The sequence below is a fragment of the Emys orbicularis genome, chromosome 5 (genome assembly GCF_028017835.1).
Source record: "Emys orbicularis isolate rEmyOrb1 chromosome 5, rEmyOrb1.hap1, whole genome shotgun sequence".
In the NCBI taxonomy this organism is placed as follows: Eukaryota; Metazoa; Chordata; order Testudines; family Emydidae; genus Emys; species Emys orbicularis.
Window position 1 is genome coordinate 37356499 of NC_088687.1, and position 24774 is coordinate 37381272.

The 24774-nt window shown below is 40.7% G+C and overlaps 1 protein-coding gene across 1 annotated transcript in view; it reads right to left on the minus strand.

Moving 5' to 3' along the window:
* RAP1GDS1 (Rap1 GTPase-GDP dissociation stimulator 1) overlaps window positions 1-24774 on the minus strand; it is a 64871-nt gene that overhangs the window by 14965 nt on the left and 25132 nt on the right. The window contains exons 2-6 of the mRNA XM_065404760.1: window positions 17981-18109; window positions 13323-13448; window positions 1266-1409; window positions 858-989; window positions 193-327 (exon numbers count right to left, since the gene is read on the minus strand). Of these exons, the coding sequence (XP_065260832.1) occupies window positions 193-327; window positions 858-989; window positions 1266-1409; window positions 13323-13448; window positions 17981-18109 (666 nt within the window). The remainder of the gene's footprint in view (window positions 1-192; window positions 328-857; window positions 990-1265; window positions 1410-13322; window positions 13449-17980; window positions 18110-24774) is intronic.

The following is a 24774-nucleotide window of genomic DNA, read 5'->3' on the forward strand; positions in this document are numbered from 1 at the left end:
CTACACAGAACTGCTGGCCACCAAACCCTCCCAAAAGATGTAGAAGTGGCCGTGGCCTAGCTGCACAGATGCTCGCTGGCCTGCCTCCAGGTTGGCTGGGGACAATGTCATCCCCCACATTGTTTTCCCCTGGGCTTTGCACTGGGAGCCAGAATTCACCCTGAGAGATCAGCAGTGCGACGTAAGCCTTACCAGGAATAGCCAAGTTTCTGAGTGCACTCAGTGCTGCATGCTGCACCGTTACATTTCCATCTTCCACATGTCTATCTAGTAGATCCATCAGCTTTTGAACTATCCCATTATCCACCATATGGATGCAGTTTCCATCTGCACAAGACAAGATGAGTCACTTGTATGCTCACAATAAATCTTAATATGCATACAAGAGCTTCTCAGTACAAAAGTGTCATTTCCCCCTCTTCCAAATTTTACAATTCAGGTAAAGTGTAGCATCTGACCACCAGGGTCAACTTCAATTACAGGAACAATTATGCATTTACAGTAAAGGAATGGGAAATAGAGCAGAAGGTAAAAATTGAAAACTCCAATAGCATGATACAAATATATATTTGAAAAATGCTGCTTGAGGTAGGAGTTTCTAGAGTTGAGAAATTCCTCAAAAAGGGATAATGATTCTTTAGTAATGTGTCTGAATCTTCAATGTAAAAAAAAACAGAATTCTAAAAGCAGGGTTAACCTCTTTCAGAAACCCAGCAAAGGTGTGCAAAACTACCAATGCTATCATAAACCAAACTAAAAAATCCCACCACAACACAGGCTTGATTCCTAGCTATACAGAAAGAGCACATTAAAAGGGTTCAAACAGGCAAACATAAGCTGTTATAGCATATTCTTACCATTTCTTGCAAAATTTGCAATAGCCAGTGCTCCTGCAAGCTGTAACTGATGGTTATTGGAAGGAATCCATGAAAGCACCCTTTGGAAGACGCTGCCTTTTCCTCCTTCAAATAACTTTTGCATGGATTCATCTGGAGGCAAAAAGTGTAGAAAATCAACATGCAAAAGAAATGTTAGTTCAAATTCTTCCCTCTGTTATATTTGTGTAACTCTATTGACTTCACTAGAATTACTCTAGATTTACAGCAGTGTAAGAGTACAAAATCTGGTCCACTGAATAACTAGCTAGCAAGTCCTTAAAATAATTTTTAAAATGTGTTTTATATATTAAAAGTAAAATTAAGCTGTAAAATGTGACATAGGTATCCTCCGCTGCTTTGCAAAATATACTAAGATACTGTACTCACCTCCGAGTAGTAGTAAAACCATAAGATCAGAGGCTGTTTTAAGTTCAGCTATGTCATCCTCTTTGTCACTGTCTACAGTCTTCTGGACAATCTCAAGTAGACACTCGACCAGGCCCGCTTCAACCAGCTGCAGTTTAATGATATCTAAAAAATATCACAAACACAATAGTCATGATTGTGATAGAAGTATGGTGTCTATCATACACACGCACACACAGTAGCTATATTGCGCAAATAGGGAGTAAGGGGAGCAGACTTTCAATACTTTAGTGTCTGCCTCAGCAACAGTAAAAATAATTTGATCTTGAAAGGACTAAACACTGTAGATTTATTTTCTTGTTTCAAGTTACATTAATTGCCAGAGCAAAATTCTGTTTTTGTTACATCAGAAAGACTCTACTGATGCCAAATTAGTGGAACTCTCATAACTGAGAGTAGAGCTAGGATATCAGTGTCCAAAAGCATTTTCTGCTCTGCCTTATAGGTAGATTATAATGTTGCCTCCCGTATTCTCAATAACTTGATAATTTGTAAGAGAAAAAAATATAAAGTGCTTTAAAAGAGACTGAATTCATCTGGCGATTTGAAAAACACTTGAAAAGCCGTGGCAGATGCCTCTTGCATTTCATACCAGCCACAGACAAATACTGAATGATAAATAAGACAATTAAATCAATGTAATGTAAATAACTTGCGGCCACACATGAAAAGATTTTTTTGGTTTAATGTGGTCCACCAGCTGTATTTTCAAGGGATGCTTGCTCTGCAAGACATCATCATATCTTTCTCTAGCAATCATCTACTATTCTGTTCTATGATTAGTTAATATTTGTGTTATAGTTACACCCAAAGGCCAGGCTGTTGTGCCAGGCACTTTATAACACTGCAGTCTGTCCCTGCCCCCAAGCGTTTACTATGTAAAGGCTAGATGTGTGGCTTTTAGGCACAGTTCTGAGTAAAGGGTGGTGTCTACATTGCACCAGTAGGCTTTGTGACTTGGAGACCCGCCTGCTTTACAGCTGTGCCCCATGTTCCTCCTTGCACTCCAGGGGGCAGTAGTTTGCCACCAGACAATACCACCAGGTCAGCTCAACTCTGGCTAGCTAATATGGGGGAAAGAACCAAGGTTTCACCTGCTTCCTGTGCACCTTCTCCATGGGTGGGGAATAAGTAGGCATGCAGCTCACTCCTATGTGCCCAGACCCAAGGTCTGAGCAGACCATGCAGGAGTGTAAGGGGAGTTCTTACTCCCTTGTTCGGGCGCAGAGTCCAAGGCACAATCTCTCTCTATGAAAAGAGCTTGGAAGATATTTAAAAATTCTGAAGACGTCCTGACTAACAAGGAAGGGAAGAGACTCAGTAAACTGTAGCTTTCTGAATGTCCTCCAGGAAAAGTGAGGAAGCTGGCAGTCCTGCTCATTCCACTCTCCTCAGGTCACGTCTTACACTCACGTATGGTGCACTGCATACAGTGTGAGTAAGCTCTTTGGGGCAGCACCTAGCACGGTCGGATCCTGGTCTATGATTGGGGCTCCTAGATGCTATTGCAATACAAATAATAAATGTTTATTATTAAAATGTACTGTCATCCCTTCCATAGCGAGGCACAACAGAGTGAGCTGTGGTTAAACCTCTTACTTTGGAATTTGCCTGCTTTTGTCTCTGTGTCAGAACCCAGGGCTATGTGCGGGAATGTCTGCAGAAGAAGGAATCCCACCAGGCTACTTCTCCAGATTCAGGGTTGCAGTGCCCCAGCGCTGTGACTGCCTTCACCCCTTAACAGCAGCTATACTTGGCCCAGCAGATCTATGTAGTCACAGATCTACCAGCTCGGCTGTTGCTCTGGCTTGCCCTCAAATCACCTCACCACACTGGCCCTGGAGCCCCCTTGGAACTGCACTCCATGCAATCCCCTGTGGAGGATCCTTGCATGCTGACCTCCCACCTCAGGGGGCAGAATCACAGAATATCAGAGTTGGAAGGGACCTCAGGAGGTCATCTAGTCCAACCCCCTGTTCAAAGCAGGACCAATCCCCATCTAAATCATCCCAGCCAGGCCTTTGTCAAGCCTGACCTTAAAAACCTCTAAGGAAGGAGATTCCATCACCTCCCTAGGTAACCCATTACAGTGCTTCACCACCCTCCTAGTGAAATAGTGTTTCCTAATATCCAACCTAGACCTCCCCCACTGCAACTTGAGACCATTGCTCCTTGTTCTATTATCTGGTACCACTGAAAACAGTCTAGATCAGAGGTCGACAACCTTTCAGAAATGGTGCGCCAAGTCTTCATTTATTCACTCTAATTTAAGGTTTCGCGTGCCAGTAATACATTTTAACGTTTTTAGAAGGTCTCTTTCTATAAGTCTATAATATATAACTAAACTATTGTTGTATGTAAAGTAAATAAGGTTTTTAAAATGTTTAAGAAGCTTCATTTAAAATTAAATTAAAATGCAGACCCCCCCCATCCCCCCCGGACCGGTGGCCAGGACCCAGGCAGTGTGAGTGCCACTGAAAATCAGCTCACGTGCCGCCTTCGGCACGCATGCCATAGGTTGCCTACCCCTTGTCTAGATCCATCCTCTTTGGAACCCCCTTTCAGGTAGTTGAAAGAAGCTATCAAATCCCCCCTCATTCTTCTCTTTTGCAGACTAAACAATCCCAGTTCCCTCAGCCTCTCCTCATAAGTCATGTGCTCCAGCCCCCTAATCATTTTTGTTACCCTCCGCTGAATTCTTTCCAATTTTTCCACATCCTCTTTGTAGTGTGGGGCCCAAAATTGGACACAGTACTCCAGATGAGTACTGTCCAATTCGCTTTTGCGAACAGGGGCTGCTAACAGGGAGTTTCGCAAGGGAGTTCTCCAGGTGAAGGAGGAGCAATACAGCACCCTTTTGGGGTAAGTGACTGTCTGTAGTGTGTGTGTGTTTGTGTTTGGGGGTTATTTGCTGTGTGCTGAGCTTGTGTTTGTCAGTCTGTTTGTTTGTTTGTTTGTTTGTTTGAAGGACTGTGTGCTGTGGCTGGCAGTTGGAAGCTTCAAAGGAAGGTTTGAAACCTAGAAGCCTCTGGTAATTGGCTGAGCCTTAATCAGTGGGCGGGGCATTCATACAGGCCAGGGCTTTATAAAGCAGCGCACAAGCGACCAGGGGCTGCTAACAGGGAGTTTCGCAAGGGAGTTTGGAAGGGGAGTGGGAAGGGGCGAGGGTCCCTTGCCGGTTCTATCTGTTTTCCCTTTATTCCCCTTAAAACTTTAAACTTCTTGCTTAAACAACCCTTTCAGCGGACAGGGGGCTGCAGATGGGAGTTTGACAGAGGGAAGCTTACGATGGTTAGGAAGACCCGCAACACCTGTGCCAGCACTGCTTCTGTCTCCTCCACCTGCGCCTGTAGCCAGACAGAGCGCCTGAGCATGGATGCTTCTACCCAGATCCTGGTGTGGTTTTGCAGAGACTGTAACTTGCAATTTCCACTTACTGATATCCAGGCTGGGGGGACCATCCAATGTGAAAGGTGCCTGCTGGTGGAAACTCTCAGGCAGCAGGTGGGAGAGCTACAGGAGGAGGTGGCTAGGTTGAGAAGCATCCGAATCCACGAGCAATTCCTGGACAGTGTCCATGTGGAGACAGTGTCCACTGGTGGAGGAGGAGATGGCTCAGGGTGGACACTGGCAGCTGGTTTCTTCTGGCAGCAGGCAGTGCTCCACCCCTGCTCCGAACCCTCCCGCTGTGGTAATAGGTAACCGTTATGCTCTTCTTGATACAGGAAAGAAGGCATCACCCCCTACAGTAAAGGAGAAGAAGCCTCGTACCCCTAAGGCTGGGAGGTCTGCTGCCACCACTGCGAATAGGAAACGTAGGGTAGTGGTGGTCGGAGACTCTCTGCTGAGGGGGACGGAGGCGCCCATCTGTCGCCCTGACATTTCATCTCGGGAGGTATGCTGCCTGCCGGGAGCCCGTATCCGAGACGTTACGGAGGCATTGTCGAGGATTATCCAGCCCTCTGACTACTACCCCATGCTACTCATCCATGTGGGCACAAATGATACTGCGCGGTGTGACACTGAGCGGATCAAGAGTGACTACAGGGCTCTGGGAGTACGGGTGAAGGAGTTTGGAGCGCAGGTGGTATTCTCTTCGATTCTTCCTGTCAAAGGTAGGGGCCCGGGCAGAGACAGATGCATCCTGAAGGTGAATGCCTGGCTGCGAAGATGGTGTCGCCAGGAGGGCTTTGGCTTCCTAGACCACGGGATGCTATTTGAGGAAGGACTGCTAGGCAGAGATGGTGTTCACCTTTCGAGGAGGGGAAAGACCCTATTTGGACACAGACTGGCTAACCTAGTGTGGAGGGCTTTAAACTAGGTTCGACGGGGACAGGTGAACAAAGCCCGCAGGTAAGTGGGGAACATGGAGACCTGGGAGATGGGTCGGAAACGAGAGGGAGTGTGGGCTATATTGGCAGAGAGAAAGGAGGGTCAGGACAAAACTGGGAGGAAAGATCAAACCAGAATCTTAGATGCCTATATACAAATGCGAGAAGTATGGGTAATAAGCAGGAAGAACTGCAAGTGCTAATAAATAAATACAACTATGACATTGTTGGCATCACTGAAACTTGGTGGGATAATACACATGATTGGAATGTTGGTGTGGATGGGTACAGCTTGCTCAGGAAGGATAGACAGGGGAAAAAGGGAGGAGGTGTTGCCTTATATATTAAAAATGTACACACTTGGACTGAGGTAGAGATGGACATAGGAGATGGAAGTGTTGAGAGTCTCTGGGTTAGGCTAAAAGGGGTAAAAAACAAGGGTGATGTCATGCTAGGAGTCTACTACAGGCCACCTAACCAGGTGGAAGAGGTGGATGAGGCTTTTTTTAAACAACTAACAAAATCATCCAAAGCCCAAGATTTGGTGGTGATGGGGGACTTCAACTATCCAGATATATGTTGGGAAAATAACACAGCGGGGCACAGACTATCCAACAAATTCTTGGACTGCATTGCAGACAACTTTTTATTTCAGAAGGTTGAAAAAGCTACTAGGGGGGAAGCTGTTCTAGACTTGATTTTAACAAATAGGGAGGAACTCGTTGAGAATTTGAAAGTAGAAGGCAGCTTGGGTGAAAGTGATCATGAAATCATAGAGTTTGCAATTCTAAGGAAGGGTAGAAGGGAGAACAGCAAAATAGAGACAATGGATTTCAGGAAGGCGGATTTTGGTAAGCTCAGAGAGCTGATAGGTAAGGTCCCATGGGAATCAAGACTGAGGGGAAAAACAACTGAGGAGAGTTGGCAGTTTTTCAAAGGGACACTATTAAGGGCCCAAAAGCAAGCTATTCCGCTGGTTAGGAAAGATAGAAAATGTGGCAAAAGACCACCTTGGCTTAACCACGAGATCTTGCATGATCTAAAAAATAAAAAGGAGTCATATAAAAAATGGAAACTAGGACAGATTACAAAGGATGAATATAGGCAAACAACACAGGAATGCAGGGGCAAGATTAGAAAGGCAAAGGCACAAAATGAGCTCAAACTAGCTACGGGAATAAAGGGAAACAAGAAGACTTTTTATCAATACATTAGAAGCAAGAGGAAGACCAAAGACAGGGTAGGCCCACTGCTTAGTGAAGAGGGAGAAACAGTAACAGGAAACTTGGAAATGGCAGAGATGCTTAATGACTTCTTTGTTTCGGTCTTCACCGAGAAGTCTGAAGGAATGCCTAACATAGTGAATGCTAATGGGAAGGGGGTAGGTATAGTAGATAAAATAAAAAAAGAACAAGTTAAAAATCACTTAGAAAAGTTAGATGCCTGCAAGTCACCAGGGCCTGATGAAATGCATCCTAGAATACTCAAGGAGCTAATAGAGGAGGTATCTGAGCCTCTAGCTATTATCTTTGGAAAATCATGGGAGACGGGAGAGATTCCAGAAGACTGGAAAAGAGCAAATATAGTGCCCATCTATAAAAAGGGAAATAAAAACAACCCAGGAAACTACAGACCAGTTAGTTTAACTTCTGTGCCAGGGAAGATAATGGAGCAAGTAATTAAGGAAATCATCTGCAAACACTTGGAAGGTGGTAAGGTGATAGGGAACAGCCAGCATGGATTTGTAAAGAACAAATCATGTCAAACCAATCTGATAGCTTTCTTCGATAGGATAACGAGTCTTGTGGATAAGGGAGAAGCTGTGGATGTGGTATACCTAGACTTTAGTAAGGCATTTGATACGGTCTCGCATGATATTCTTATCGATAAACTAGGCAAATACAATTTAGATGGGGCTACTATAAGGTGGGTGCATAACTGGCTGGATAACAGTACTCAGAGAGTTGTTATTAATGGTTCCCAATCCTGCTGGAAAGGCATAACGAGTGGGGTTCCGCAGGGGTCTGTTTTGGGACTGGCTCTGTTCAATATCTTCATTAACGACTTAGATATTGGCATAGAAAGTACGCTTATTAAGTTTGCAGATGATACCAAACTGGGAGGGATTGCAACTGCTTTGGAGGACAGGGTCATAATTCAAAATGATCTGGACAAATTGGAGAAATGGTCTGAGTTAAACAGGATGAAGTTTAACAAAGACAAATGCAAAGTGCTCCACTTAGGAAGAAAAAATTAGTTTCACACATACAGCATGGGAAGAGACTGTCTAGGAAGGAGTACGGCAGAAAGGGATCTAGGGGTTATAGTGGACCACAAGCTAAATATGAGTCAACAGTGTGATGCTGTTGCAAAAAAAGCAAACATGATTCTGGGATGTATTAACAGGTGTGTTGTGAGCAAGACACAAGAAGTCATTCTTCCGCTCTACTCTGCTCTGGTTAGGCCTCAGCTGGAGTATTGTGTCCAGTTTTGGGCACCGCATTTCAAGAAAGATGTGGAGAAATTGGAAAGGGTCCAGAGAAGAGCAACAAGAATGATTAAAGGTCTTGAGAACATGACCTATGAAGGAAGACTGAAAGAATTGGGTTTGTTTAGTTTGGAAAAGAGAAGACTGAGAGGGGACATGATAGCAGTTTTCAGGTATCTAAAAGGGTGTCATAAGGAGGAGGGAGAAAACTTGTTCACCTTAGCCTCTAAGGATAGAACAAGAAGCAGTGGGCTTAAACTGCAGCAAGGGAGGTCTAGGTTGGACATTAGGAAAAAGTTCCTAACTGTCAGGGTGGTTAAACACTGGAATAAATTGCCTAGGGAGGTTGTGGAATCTCCATCTCTGGAGATATTTAAGAGTAGGTTAGATAAATGTCTATCAGGGATGGTCTAGACAGTATTTGGTCCTGCCATGCGGGCAGGGGACTGGACTCGATGACCTCTCGAAGTCCCTTCCAGTCCTAGAATCTATGAGGCCTCACCAATGCCGAATAGAAGGGAATGATCACGTCCCTCGATTTGCTGGCAATGCTCCTACTTATACAGCCCAAGATGCCGTTAGCCTTCTTGGCAACAAGGGCACACTGTTGACTCATATCCAGCTTCTCATCAACTGTAACCCCTAGGTCCTTTTCTGCAGAACTGCTGCCTAGCCACTCGGTCCCTAGTCTGTAGCAGTGCATGGGATTCTTCCGTCCTAAGTGCAGTACTCTGCACTTGTCCTTGTTGAATCACACAGGTTGTGCTGCATTAGGCTTCCCATGGGCCTTGGACAGCAAGTTTCAGTGCTAAAATAATTTCAGAACAAAATGTGAGGGTCTGTTCTTGTCTTTCACATGCAGAAACCCCACTGACTTCAATGGGAGTTGTGTGTGTATATATAAAAACCCTGGGTGAAATCCTGGCTCCACTGTAGTCAATGGCAAAACTCTCATTGACTTCGGTGGAGCCAGGATTTTGCCTATTACATCTAAGGGTATTTGATTGCAGCAAGAGCAGGGCCAAGGCCAACTTCCGGTTGTTGAAATGGGAGGGAGTTTTGTTCCTTGCTCATGGATAATCAGAAATTACTAGGCTGAATTCAGCTCTCTTATTGAAATCGATGAGGCTCAACAGCGAGGAAGGATGATCTTGTTAAGGCAATCCATTGTTAAGGCATTGAAGTGGGATTTGGGGTCTGCTCCTAGCTCTACAAGTCTTCCTTATGTGACCTTGGGGAAGTCAGTCACTCTCCATTCCCATGGGTAAAACAGGGGTAAAAGTACTTTCCTGTCTCACAAGTGATATGAAGATATTTCAGTTAGTGTTTGTGTGGTGCTCAGCAAATACAGTCATTGATGCCATAGGAAAATCTGAAAATTAATAAATAAATAATTGAGATCACTGGAGTTACACCAAGGATGAGCTTGGCTCATTGTTTTATATCTTTTTTAAAGCTCTGGGAATTTTGGAGGTTGCTTTTCATAAGATTTGGAAATGGACTGTGGCATGGGGTGGTGACAGGAGCTGCCAGCTTCACCTATCTTGAAGAATCAGTGGTCTGACTCTCCCCATGTGGTGCTTCTATTTCAGTCACTAGGTTTTGCTGCATGAATGAAAATTCAATGTTTCTGTCAGAGCTACTGACCTTCGCGTGAACTTTATGTGACAGGCCCAGAAATGTTCAGCTGGGAGAGTTTTAAATAGGTACTTTTGTACTGAGCTACTTTAAAAAGTAGGGCGTTTCCGTGGATACAGAATACTAGGTTGCAGGTGTGTTGTGATTAGAATTGGAAAACGCTGCACAGGGCCTTTCAATAAATGGATTGACTGTGCATGTACTTCATTTAAATGTTTCAACTCACTGACATACTATTCAGCGCCACATTTAGATGTGGCTAAGCAATACAAGGATGGCAGACTCACTGTTGTGACAGACATCAGCGTGTCTTGAATTAGCAGTAAGGGGCATAAATGCTTAGCATACTACCTCCTAACATGCATGAAGGGATGTTATTTTCAACAGCACAGAGCCTGCTCTGTCTTACTGTGACTGCAAAACACTGCCCTCGAACAAACACTAAAGTATCTGAATTACAAATATCAATTATGAAAATAGCAGACCAAATTCTGCTGTCAGACTGAAAAAGGCAAAAACATTTTTTCAACCATACATTGTAACCAAAGGCAGTCTCTGGCATAAATGCACATTTTTTAATGTTTGGAAAATAAAGACCCAAATTTTGCTTTGATTTACACCCTGTTAAACCCACTAGTAAACAGGGTGGCACAGGCTGTAATCTGGGGAAGAAGTTGTCCCCAAACATGGAAAAGAGCATAGGATTCTCTTAAGATTTTTTTCCTTTAAAAAAAAAAAAAGTGTGCGTGGGCATAAATTTGGCACTCATGAATAGTAGCAGTGGCTAGCGGCGTGTACTGAGTGATCCTCCAAGCACAGATCTGCCTCACAGCTCAGTCCTGACCTACTCAACCTGATACTTCATCCCTAGGCTCCACTCAAGCATCGATGTTAAATCATACAAATTTGCTGAATCGTCCTAGGGATGCAGGCATGTTCAGAAGGGAGTAAGCTGATCCTGAACAACCATTTTGCATTTACAACCAAAACAGAATTTGAACTTGAGTCTCCTGAGACTAATGCATTAACATAACGAATGTTAACTACTATGGGGAAGGAACGCAAGCCAAAATAGGAAAACAACAAGTTCAAGAATATTTAGATAAGTCAGATGTATTCAAGTCGGCACAGTCTGATGAAATGCACCCTAGGGAACTTAAGGAACTGGCTGAAGCAATCTCAGAACTGTTTGTTAGCGATTCTCTTTTAGAACTCCCGGAGGATGGATGAGATGCCAGGGAAGGGCAAACACCATACCCATCTTTAAAAAAGGGACAAAAGAAGACCCCAGGAATTATAGACTAGTCAGCTTAATTTTGATACCTGAAAAGATACTGGAACAAGTTACTAAGCAATCAATTTGTAAGCATCTAGAGGATAATAGGTGCTAATAAATAATAGCCAATGTGGATTTATACAGAACAATTTTTGCCAAACCTAATTTTCTTCAACAGGATTACTGGCCTACTGGATGGGGGAGTTGTAGATGTGATATAGCTTGAGTTCAGTAAAGTTTTTGACACAATCCCACGTGCCATTCCCCCAAGCAAACTAGGGAAATGTGGTCTAGATTGAATTATTATAAAGTGGGTTCAAAACTGGTTGAAAGACCATGTTCAAGGAGTAGTTATGGATGGTTTGCTGTCAAATTGGGGGGACATATCTAGTGAGATCCCACAGGGTCTGTTTTGGGTCTGGTACTATTCAATATTTTCATTAATGATGTGGATAATGGAGTAAAAGTATGCTTAGAAAATCTGCAGATGATTTCAAGCTGGGAGGGGTTGTAAGCACTTTGGAGGACAGCATTAGAATTCAAAATGGCTTTGACACATTCAACAAGATGCAGTTCAATAAAGACAAGTGCAAAGTATATGCTTAGGAAGAAAACATCAAATGCACAACTACAAAATGGGGAATAACTGGCTAGGCAGTAGTACTGCTGAAAAGGATATGAGGGTGATAGTGGATCACAAAGTGAATACGAATCAATAATGTGATGCAGTTACTAAAAAGGCTAATATCATTCTGGGGTGTATTAAGGCATGGGAGGTAACTGTTCCATTGTACTCGGCACTGGTGAGGCCTCAGCTGGCATACTGTGTCCAGTTCTGGGTGCCACACTTTAGGAAAGATGTGGACAAGCTGAAGAGATTGCAGAGGAGAGAAACAAAAATGATAAAAAGTTCAAAATCCTGACCTTTGAGGAAAGGTTAAAAAAACTGATAGTCTTGATAAAAGAAGACTGAGGGGGGAACTGATAAGTCTTCAAATGTGTTAATAGCTGTTATAAAGACGATTGTCATTAATTATACTCCATGTTTACTGGAGGTAGGACAAGGAATACTGGGCCTAATCTGCAGCAAGGAAGATTTAGGTTAGATTTTAGGAAAAACTTTTTAACTGTAAGGGTAGTTAAGCACTAGAATAGGCTTCCCAGGGAGGTTGTGGAATCCATAATTGGAGGTTTTAAGCACAGGTTAAACAAACACCTGCCAGGGACAGTCTGGGTACACTTGGTCCTGCCTCAGCGCAGGAGACTGGGCTAGATAATCTCTCAAAGGTCTTTTGCAGCCCTACATTTTTATGCTTTCTATGATTAAACTATTACACCGCCAAACACCCATTTCCTGACTTTATATCTCATGGGCTGCCCTGATCTTTGGCTGTACAATTTAAATATCCCTATACAAGAAAATTTTCATAATAAATTTGACCAAAATGTCAGATTTTTTTTAAAGAAAAAAAAGGAAATCACCTGTTTGTGTTGTAATGATCTACGAGAGCTGGGTTTGGTTATCAGTCCTGTTCTCTCATTCCTCAAGGGTTACACAACTATGAAAGAAGGTCATGTAGCCCTTCAGGGGGAAATGGAAACCCTTATGTTGCTTAGGAAAATCCTTTCAGCTAACTGAAGGCGTGACAATAACAGGCTCCCAAAGGAGTCTCATCCAAACCTCCTCAACCAAAAGATGGTGCTCAAAGCAGAGGGCCAAGAGTAAAGTAAAGAGGGTGACACCCTGAAAAAGTGCCACAAGTTAAATAGTTACTTAACAGTAACTAAAACATGGTATTTATAATTTTATCAAATAATTAAAATAAGTATGACAAACAAAGTATTCTAACAAATGTAATTAGACATTGAAATACTTATAAATCCATTATAGGACATTTTTGATATTCAAATCATTTCACAAACCTAATAATCCTCATCAAGCCCTGTAACATACAAAAGTTGGTATTAATATTCCAGTTTGAAATACAGAGAAACTGAGGCAAGAAAGACACAGAAGGAGTTGATGTTAGAGATGGGACCAGGTCCCAGGAATTGGTGACACCCAGTTGTATGCTTAGGCTGCTAGGCAATATTAACATTACTCTTCATCTCCAATTGCTATCAGATGGCTCAACTAATATGGCTTCTACAGGAAAGGTTAAATTGCTGAGCAAGGTAAAGTATCAAATAATTACTGACAAGTTGGCAGTTCTTGAATAGTCGGTGTACAAATAAGGAAAAAATGAAAATTATTGTATGACAATAAAAGATGATCAACTTCTCACCATTTTCTGCCAGAGGAGCCAAAACTTCAAAAATCATCTCTTTTTTGTCATGTTCTATTTGTTTCTTGAATAGTTTTACAATCTCTTCGGCAATGTTTGTGTAGGCAAACTGCTCTTTGCTTGATTCTGTGAAATAAAAAGGGGAAATTGATTTGGTTTGTTTACACTCGAAGTTTTCTTTCCTCTTTATTACCAGGTTTATTCAGCACGATGATTAATTGGGCTAACTGCTCTTCGCAGACAAGAACAATACACTTCAGTACTTACACTTGTCACTAAACAAAAAGAAAAATGTCTAAGACTTTAAGATAAATGTACTGACCTGAATTATTAATTATGTTCCAGGCTATTAAAACTTTGCACCAGCAGAATATAAAGGTATCCAAAGCAACAGTAAAATTACAAAGATATAAATTAAGACTTTGCCTTAAGACCAAAATGAAAAATTATACATCATGTACTGAATTTTCTATCGCTGAGATAAACGGTCGTATGGAAATCATTAATATTTACATGGTTGCATGCTGGTCGCATTTATTTTGGAACATCTACACAGCTGAAGCCACAAGGCCAGATTCTCTCTTGTGCTGTGGCTGCTTTATGCCACACCCCCTGCACATAGCAGTTCTAAAAGTACCATAGCTGGTCACAGGAGGATCACCCAGTGGTGTAGAGAGTCAACATAGTGACTCCTGCCCTCCACCCGCAGTGTCCAGTAGTAAAGGGGATGTGGCTGGTGTTGACCAGAGTCCTGGCAATCCCCAGCTACTATAATGGGCGCCTGAGGCCATTGGCAGATGGGATAATTTACAGTAGCTTTCAGGCTGCTCTAATTAGCACACTATCGTCCTAGGATTTGGGAAGCGCCCTCTGCCCAACACTGTGCTGTGCACTCTCAGCTGCAGATCTGGGCCTCAGCATGCAGATTATATTCTTTTTTCACTTAAAATGCCTGGGTACAGAATGGCTTCTTCAATGGATTTCGATCTTAGTGTTTTAAAAGGGACAGGCCAGATTTTGACCTTCCAGTGTAAATCTGGAATAACTCCATTGAAGCCAATTACATTATTCTGGATTTATATCCATTTAATTGTGATCAGAACCTGACTCCACAATCTAAAATCTGTTAGTTCTGTCCATTGATCTGTATCTTCATATCTCTAAAGAGTGGCATAAATGGAATCTCTTGAGGCCATTCATGTTCCACTGAAATCAGTGAGAGTTTTGCCATTGACTTCAATGGACGCATGATCAGGACCCTAGAGCAGAAATACTCAAGTGAAGAGCTGCAGGATTGTGTGATCCTTCCAAACCATGCTAAACTCTAGATCCCAAAATCTCCTGTACTGAAATGGCAATTTCTGCCCCCAGACATCTTGTGAGGCTTCCAATGGGGTCACATCTGAGGATAGTTTTTAGAAATCCCAACACTGAAGCAGCAAAATAGTACTGTCTGGGCCAAGGCTATATCTCACATATGCTTGCAAAAATATAAATAAATAAATAAATAACATGTATTCACTTGCCACCATTTAACCCTGGTTTTTAACCCCTAACTTCATTAATTATAACTTAGCATGATTTGTCATTTAAATATCTTTCCCTAATTCTTTAATCAGGCTTCTTCATTTTTAAAACTATCCTAGAGACTAAGACTATTGTATAGCTTTTGTATCTGAGCTGAGTAAAATACTCTCTTGGGGTTACTCTCTGTAAGAATAGAAGGTGTTTCCTGATAGCCATATCTGGGTTCTGCAGTGAAATGTGCCCCAATCTAAAATGCTTCCACTTGGACTACTGTCTCAAGCAGTTTTCGTCCAGTCCATAGCTGTGCAGCTGCGGCTATGTAAGAAGCCCTATGGCTCACTGACTTCAGTGGGCTTTGGATCAGGGCCATGTTGCAGTATTGTAGCAATTCCTCTCAATAGCATTTTCCATTTGCCCAAAGAAAAGGGAGCTACTTCCCAGCTCTTGACACTGTCTCTTTCGCCCTTTGCTTATGTTGAGGAATTTTAAGAGGAAAAACATTTTAGGGCTTATAGCTTCACAATTACTCATTTAGAGCTAAATTTCCATAAAGGCCATAAAGCCAGCCTCGGTTTTTGCCCTGGCAGTTGACTCTAAATGAAAATGATAGTATCTGCACATCTGACAAAAAGAGAGGTTGTTTTAAAAAGTGCGGCACTTTAGAATTCGGGTGTGCTTTCTTACGGCATATCTACACTTACCTCTGGAGCGATCAATCCAGCAGGGGTTGATTTATTGCATCTAGTGAAGACGCGATAAATCGACTCCGGTGCTCCACCAGAGAGGCGCAGGCAGAGTCAACGGGGGAGCGTCAGCAGTCGACTTACCGCAGTGAAGACACCGCGGTAAGTAGATCTAAGTATGTCGACTTCAGCTATGTTATTCACGTAGCTGAAGTTGTGTAACTCAGATCGATCCCCCCAGTGTAGACCAGGCCTTACAGTAGGGCAAGTTTAATGCCTCTCATTCCATGAGGCAATGAGCGAGCTGCCTAGTTCTGAGGCAGCCTAACTTAACTGAGTTCAATGAACCACTGTACCACTCCCACCCCCCGACTTACACCTACAAGTAAATTGGGTAAAAATAGGTGTTACTAATTTACCAATCCCCACCCTTCTTACTAGGCTTGTGCTCTACTTTAACACAGCAGGATGGGAGTTTTACATAATGCTAACCAAGGGAGTTAACTGCATTATGGAGAGTCTCCTTTATATTATTGAGAGGTAAGGACCAAAGAATAAGATCCTATGGTTACGAAACAAAATTGAAGTATTAATGTTATAATAAGACTTTCTAGTGCAATTCTGATATGGGATTAAATTATTAAAAGTTAAGTTAATTTTTTGCCAAACCGAGGGTATGTCTACACTGCGACAGAAAACCTGTGGCACTGAGTCCCAGAGCCTGGGCCAGCTGACTCTGGCTCGCATGGCTTGGGCTGCAAGGCTAAAAATTGCAGCGTAGACATTCAGGCTTGGGCTGGAACCCGGGTTCTGAGATGCTCACCCACCTCACAGGTTCCAACACAAGCCTGAACGTCTACTGCCGTACTATGGGATCTTTTATTGCAGTGTATACATACCTATAAAGACCTGAAGATTGTACTCAACATATTCATTGTGCAGGTACAGCAAGAGCAGGACTCAGGCAAGTTTCCTTTACATGGTTCTGCCACGGTGTCTTAACCCTCATCTGAACAAACCTAGACCACCTCTGGGGATGGGAGAATAGTTCAGTCTCTATGTTCATTCAGCCCTGGGGACATCAGTGGAGAGACTAGCAAAGATTATTAATAATTAATGCTATTATTTATTTATCTGTATTGTGACAGTACTGAAAGTCCTCAGTAAAAATTGGGGCCCATGTGTGCTGTGTAACGTACACTCATATATAAAGACATGATCCCTGCCTGAAGAATTTACAATTTAATATTTGCCATTAGTGTCAATTATGATAGCTCTTTTGTTGTTATACGGAAACTTGTCGACCAGGAGCAGTTCTGAAACTAATACACTGGGCTCGATGCAGGAATTACTGGGTGAAATATTGTGGCCTGTGTTATATACATGGTTAGATTAGATGATCATAATGGTCTCTCTTGCCTTCAACCTTATGAATCTATGAGCTATCTAATAATTTCAGGCCACCAAATGGCTATCAGATGCTAGCAACTTCCAATTACTTTGCCCTGGTCTGGAAATAACAAGCCCCATATAATCTATTGGTAATATCTCAAACCATCCAGCCTTTTCAGCGTTGCAATTTTATAACTGTTTCTTGGAATACTGCTATATCCCTTAGCAAAAACAAATCACAGGGCTACATGTGCAGGTGATTTGTTTGCATCAGGACAGAATTTGGGCCCCAGTTCTTAAAATGCCTGGAACTCAATTGATATTCTACAATATCACCAACAGACAATGAATGAATAATAAAATATAGAGCCAAATGCTGTGTTGGTTTACACTCCATGCAATCCTATTGAAAGCAATGGTATAGTACAGGTGAATCAGAGCAGAATTTGGGCCACAGAGTTGACCAAAATGTGATCTGATCAAATTTTACATGCTTTTTCTAAAATGCAGTTGTGATTTAATCTGCCAAGCTTACATCAACTCTTTCTTATCATTTGTAATTATTTATAAATGCAAGTATGTAGCCTAGAATATTTTTAATGGTATATATTCTTAATGGTGAGAGACAAGTTTATGAATCGAGTCTGTCCCCATTCCCATTTGGTGAATGTTTTCTTGAGCCAAATTCATGCCTCATTTAACTTTAAGTGGAATTAAACAGGGTCTGAATTTGGCCCTTTGCCACAGGTTCACCACTAGGTAACAATATTCAAGGAGAGAAACCTAAATAATTTAAAATACACATAGTTACATTAAATACATTTAACATAAAATGTTAGTTGTATTAAGTACCCAGATGAATTTGTTTGTTTAAAAAGGCAGACAACCAGCTATAAATTCTAAAGAGACAATAAGCAGCACTCCCAGGATTTTTATTTTGCATACATTTAGAGGACTGAAAAATTCAGTTAAAATTAATTTGATTTAATCTTAAAAAAACAAAAAACCTTTGTTAAACAATTTGACAGTAGTTTGGGGTTATGATCCTGGACTTACCAAGTTCTGCTAAATTGCCAAATGCAACAAGGCACATTTCAGTCAGAGCTGCATTTTGGCAATGAATGCCCAACAATTTCACTAACGTAGGGATAACGCCCATATTGATAAGCTGAGATTGCAGGGTATCTATACAAAAAGAAAATACAATGACAAGTTAGCATTTCTGTTTGCAGTACTGATCTCCTTTGAAACGCAAACACATTTTGCAATTAATGCTGGAAAAATCATTAAAATAGCGCACACACGCAACTTCTAAGCTTAGCAAAATTTAAATACCTATCCCATCTACTCTTCTGTTTTAGGGCTGATCCAGCCATGGGATATAGATCCAAAACCTTCTTTATTTAGGCATGGGGTACACTCCCCAAAATTCCCTCTTGATTTGAACAGGGAGTATGCCCACATGTCAAATTATTGAAAGTTTTGTATGCATCTCCCATGGCAGGAATGGGACCATAATAATTTAGTTGAATAAACAAAATAATATGAGTTAACACAATTTGACCCACAGTTCAGGAGACTCTAAATATATACTAGGCTTGATTCTGAGTATATCAGAAGTTTATTCCACTGAAGTCAACAGAGTTACATAGGTGTAAAATTGGTTTATATGAAATCAGAATCAGGCCAATGTTTCTAAATAGCACTTTCTCTTAAAATGTGTGTGTGGGGGGAGAGGAAGGAGGGGGAGAATGAATATACATAGGCATTGAAATATACATGAAAAGCTATATAAATACATGAAGTCACAATGTAGACTACGAGGAGCTTGAGAAAAAAGAAAGTTTAATAAAGACAAAAACATGGAAGTTGGAGAAAAGTCCTTTAAAGCCATTGCAATAAAATCCCTTTCCGAGAATGGAAGTTTACAGTATTTACAGGTAAGGAAGTTATTACTCCTAGATGTCTGCAAACAGAAAGATGCTTTATGATAGTTAGGAAGAAACATGACTTTTTTTTTAAATTAAAAAACTGATTATTTATAACAATTTTTTCTGTTAAATGTTTTATCACACAGCAAAGAAGAGAAAAACATTTGTTTCACAGTTGAATAGAATGAAGTAAACATGGACATACCATATGCTAGTTGGCAATTTCCCTGAATCTTTTGATTTCTAAGACATTTAATTAATTTTAAATATAATGGACTCTTTTAAAGGGCTTGATCCAAAGCCCACTGAAATCAATTAGGTTTCTCTTTAATTAGGACCTCATCTTGCACAACTGAAATCAGTTGGAGATTTTATTTCTAAGAGAGCAGACTGAAGACCATAAAGAATTGCATAGATTTTACAAACAGCTCAAAAATATTAGTCAAATTTTGAGCCTATCAGATGTGGTGCTTTCTCACACATTCTGAGTTAGAATTTGAAACTCGATACAATCTTGAAAAGAAAAGCTATTTATAATTCTCACATAACAAAAGTTATGAATTAATTTCCTGAAATTTGTGTTCATAGTTTCTCTCTTCAGTATAAAATATTAGTTTGTTAATGATAATAATCAATAATCATGTGCACAAAATAAGCAGATGGCAACTTCAACTGTTACAGATTAATGAAGGTGATCAGGAATCATTATAATTGTGGCTCAGCATCTTAAATCAAATAAAATTATGTTACTTACCAGTAACTGAATTTCTTTTATTGGGTTATCTCTTCCAAAGAGCCGGATTCTCTTTAGGCATATATGAGAGCACCACCTCAGACATTATGGAGCTGTTGAAGTTGTCAAATTTCAGGTAAGTACACATATGCACTAGCGCATGCATTGAATGTCATTTTACCTCCAGACTACGAGTGTGTCACTATCACACCCTCCTTCAGTTCCACTGCAAGTTGACTAGTTCTCAATAGAAAGGCAGGTGGGATACAATGGATCTGTGGGGGAAATGAGCCAATAGGAGAACTCCTGTTACTGGTAAATAACCTGTTGTTCTCCTTAATTTGGGATTATCCTCCACAGATTCCTACTCTTTGAAGATTCTGAATCATTGTCCCTGAAGAAAGGAAGGGTTGAAGAGCAGGGGGAAAAAAGACACCAAGTGCAAGCCACATGGAAAATGATGTGAGTTTAGTCAATCTGTGGAAGTCACTTTGCTGTTGTTGTATGGTATTCGACCCTCTGGAATACATTTGCCTCCAGAGAAGTCACAAAGATATACAGGTTATCCATCTACATAGACTCTGGAAACTGATGGGCCCCTTGTTTCGTGTCCACACACAACACGGAATTCTGATATCATAAACTTAAGACTCTTTACTCAAGCAATAACGTGTTCTGATGTCTTTTTTTTTTTTTTTTTTTTTTTATAATGATAATATGTTCTCCTGGTACCCAGTGTCTGAGGAAAAGGACAAAGTGTAAAGGACTGGATAAATCCAAAATCTACCTTTGGGAGGAAATGGGCATCCTGAGGACTAATTTATTCTTATGGAAGACTAAGCCATACATCTTTCAGCAGGTCTTGCAGCTGACTGACATTATAGGCAGTTGAGATGACCAGTAAGGAAACAAAATAATAGGAGCATGGGACCAGAAGACACTACTTACTGTATGGACTGAAAAATTAGACCTTGTATCTGATTCAGTAACAAATTCCACTCCCGTGGAGTAGGAGGATGGCTCAACTAAAAACAGGGATGTCCTTATAATTTATGTGGCCCTAAACTGTCAGTAGGGAGGAAATTCAAGCATAGATGTTGTTCTCCTGAGCTGGAATTTGTGCACAGAGGGTGAATTGTTTTCTCCTTTGCCACAGAGCAATATAGGACTAGCTTGTGAATTGCAGAGCACGGATGGGATTCATGCATCTCCCTTGCCTTGCTTGTAATTAAGGCTGGCCCTGCTGTAGAATCTCTAACTTTCTGAGATACCATTTAGTTCTGTTACTGTTAAGAATATGAAGTTGTTGCTGCTGGCACTAGAAGGCCAGGCTTTAATGTGCCTAAATTTAGGAAAATGCTTTTTCTTGAAGAAAATGAAATTGAAGGTGAGTTGTTGATGCTCATGTCCAGGGGATACCCTTGAGAAGAAGATTCTCTTAACTGAATTTAGCCTCTAGGTGATGCTCTGGGATGATGAGGGAGAGGTGCAATGACTGAAGAAAAGAATGCTCAACTTCTCCTTTGACAAAAGACCTGGATCGCTTCTTAGTTCCAGAGACTTTTGAAACCTAGAAGTGGTTCAGTCTTCAGATCAGTAATTAAGAGCAATAATGCCAAGCAACTAACAGCAACATTGAGGCTCTTCTGCTGATCAACACAGACTGGATAATTCAGGAACATCAACCCAACATTCCACCAGTGTGTGATCCAGAGTAATAGACACTCTGTCAATGTGTGACAGACACAGGGATAAATTCAGCCACAGAGTAAAGCAACCTGACTTCTGCTGAAGTTCCGTTGGCTTACATCAGAGCTGAATTTGAACCATCTGGCTTAATAGGAAGTACAATTTTTAAAGCCTGAATGCTTTTTCTTACTCTTAACACTTATCCACAGCAAATACCAACTAAAGTATGACAGTATTACATGAAGTCACAGTGAGAGCAGGTCCTACATGTTCTATGAGGAGGAAAAGCACAGTCGTGTGCGGTTACTGATGCATATACAAGGAGATATATGGTAATCAATACATGCGCTAGTGTAAACAATTACCTACCTAAAACTTGAATTTCAATGGCTCTGTGTCCTTCACATGACACACATGGTAACTCCAAAGAATGGGATCTGGGGAGAATATCCCAAACTGAAGAACTTTATTTTGTGAATTTGAGATTAAAATATTAATTTAGGTTAGGCCAGGATTCTGGATAGGATTTCCAACAATCTTAAAGATATAATCAATGTTACTGATGGAACACTAAACGGAAAATCTGTCTCATGCAAGATTATGACAAATTAATTTAATCCCCAACAAACAGTTGCTAGTATTCAACATGTCAATATTATTTTTTAGAGAATATACTTAAGTATTAAGTTATTATATAAAATTTAAGTGATACTTATTGTCCCACTATTATAAAAAATATACTTCACCTACTTTTAAATTCACTGAGCTACTTTTCGTTGTGTATAAAAACACAACATCATTGTTTTTCACTATATTTAAATATCTTTATAGCTGCAGGCACAATTAGCATTTTTAGCTGTGATGCAAATGAAACACAAACCACAGCAGACAAGAGAATTAGCAAAGGTAAGTCTTAGAAGCATTACTCGAATATTGATTACTATTAGGCCATAATGATGATACCATCAATCTCCCCTTCATTCCTTGTATAGTTACAGTTTCTAGAGAAGGACAAGACATGTTTTTTAAAAAGCAGAACATAAATCAACCCAAAGAATTGATTCCAATCACATACTAACTGAGAGTTTGCAAGATTAAGAGAGGCTTAGCTGTTGTATAATACAACATCTAGATATTTTACAAAGGCACTGAATGAAAGACAAATTTGACAGATTAAAGTTTAATGTGAAATGAAATGAGAAATTAATCTATAAACAAAAAAGATTATTTTATATATAGATTTATGTGCTCGCACACACACACGTGGTATCCACTTCGTTTCTTACCTATAACTTCATTGCCTAGGAAACAAAGTACAATTGGGGTGGTTTTTTCAACAACTGTACATGCAAATTTTACTAAAAGCGTCTGGAGAGTGCTTAATAAATCTCAGAACCATAATTAAAATTAATTACCCAGTTTGCAGTCTGATCCTGAAAACCCTTACTTACATGAGTAGTCTCAGCTCACAGGAGTGTGAGACTAACAGGACAACTCTCATTAGCAAGAGCTATTCACATGAGTAAGAGTTTGCAGGATCTGGACCGTGTTTTGCCATTTCTCCTCCGCCCCCATACATATACACAGAAAGATATATAGTGCCAGCAGATCTCTGGGATGGGGTGGGGGAACATGCTGCACTCATTGAAAGGTGCCAGAACTGCTGCTGCTGCAGCCCAGCTACTCTGCCCCCCCCCCCCCTCGGAATTTCTATGGTTTGTAAAAGCCAGAATTTAGCCCATTCTTTGACATGTCATGAAGGAAAAGATCTACAAACACATATGGCATGTTCATTTTATTTCTAGTTGTACATAGAACATATCTTGCACTATTAGTCTTAAGATGCAAGGTGAAGAGGGGAGCAGCTTATGTCCGATCAAGTTCAGATAGTAAAATAAGACTGCGGCAGAGGGAGTCAAGATTTTCAAGTGCTGGTAGAAAGCAAAGTCTCCCATCAACAGAAAACTCTGACTTCTAGCACCAAAGGGTTAAAAGCAAAACAGTTTTAGTTTCTATGATACAGTTGAAAGTGCTATGAGAGATGGCAAATACAAGCTTCCTCGCATGTCCTGTGACACATGAAAGAATGAGATACTGAGAAGGATACAAAGAAATATTTGAGAAACAACATGCCTAAACACAAGCAGGCCACATTCCTTTTATAATAAACAAGGACCATACACAAGATTCTTAGCTTGTGAACTTACAGAACAATGTTATGAATGGAGTTACAGCTGCAAGCTAAACCTGTCCATCTGGTCAAATTAGACCGCTCTAAATAAGCACAATGCATAAAAATTGTAGATTATTTTGCCTTTTCTAAAGTAGGACAATGTACTGTATGTAGCTGGTCTCCAGTTACTTGCTTTGAAAAATCCGTATGTGGTAAATACCCTAGTCCAACAACGTGAGATAAACTCCGCTTTAGATAACTTCAGCAATGAGTCTCTCATATACAAAAAATAACGTAGTTTTGTTTTAGAAGCTATTTGAAACTGAGAATATTAGCGAACTGAGAATGTTGCATATTTTAACAAAGGGTTTAAAACAAAATAATTTGCATGGTTTTTACCCATAAAATGCAAATCATTAAGATATTCACAGGTAATCAAATGCAGCTCAGAACCATACATTTTGTAATTGTTCTTAGTTGGACCGACAGTAGAATGTGAAAGAATGTGAGTGATTTAAAAACATGAAGGGAATGTCCCAGTTCCCACCTATAATTTTGTAGCACAGCAAGCTAAGTAGGAAACAGTAAAGGAAAGAATATAACAATAGGCAGAAGTGCTCCTTCCAAGGCTAGGAATGTGCTTCTAATTACATTTCCCATATTCTTTTCGTTTAGCTTTGTCTTTTTTTTTTTTTTTTTTTTTATAGCTACACACAAGCAATGTAGGATCAGACATTTATGAGTAAATGTTAAGAAGGATATCCCTCCATTTGTGGGCACAGTTTGTGCCGGCACAGAATGAAATTGTGTATGCAATCTGAATAAATGCCCTTCGAACTTCCTCATTTTCACCTGCAATTGGGTAGCTAAGAGGTGCAAGTACTCAGATCTGTGCCCAGAGTTCAACTTATGGTGCAAAAATACAGATGAGAGTTTTTTGGGATGAAATTGTGCTCCCACAAAAGGAAGCCCTCAACCTTCTGAAAATAACACTTGATAGTCTGTGGGCCAAATTTTCAAAGTAGGTCACATGGGGCACCTGGAAAAATGCACATGCACCTGTTGTGCCCCTCAAAACAAAATATGTCCACAAGCAAACAGAAATTTTGTGTGAGCAAAACTGGCCAACTACCTATTTATACATGCAATTATCTGTGTGAACGCCAATGACAGCTTATACAGGCCAAACCATTTACTTCTCCTTGGAAAATTTGGTCCTACAAGTCATTTTTTAATGTTAATTTGGCAAATTATTTAGGGCCCAATCCAATACCCACTGAAGTCAATGGACAGACTCCAACTGGTTTCAACTGGTGTTGGATCA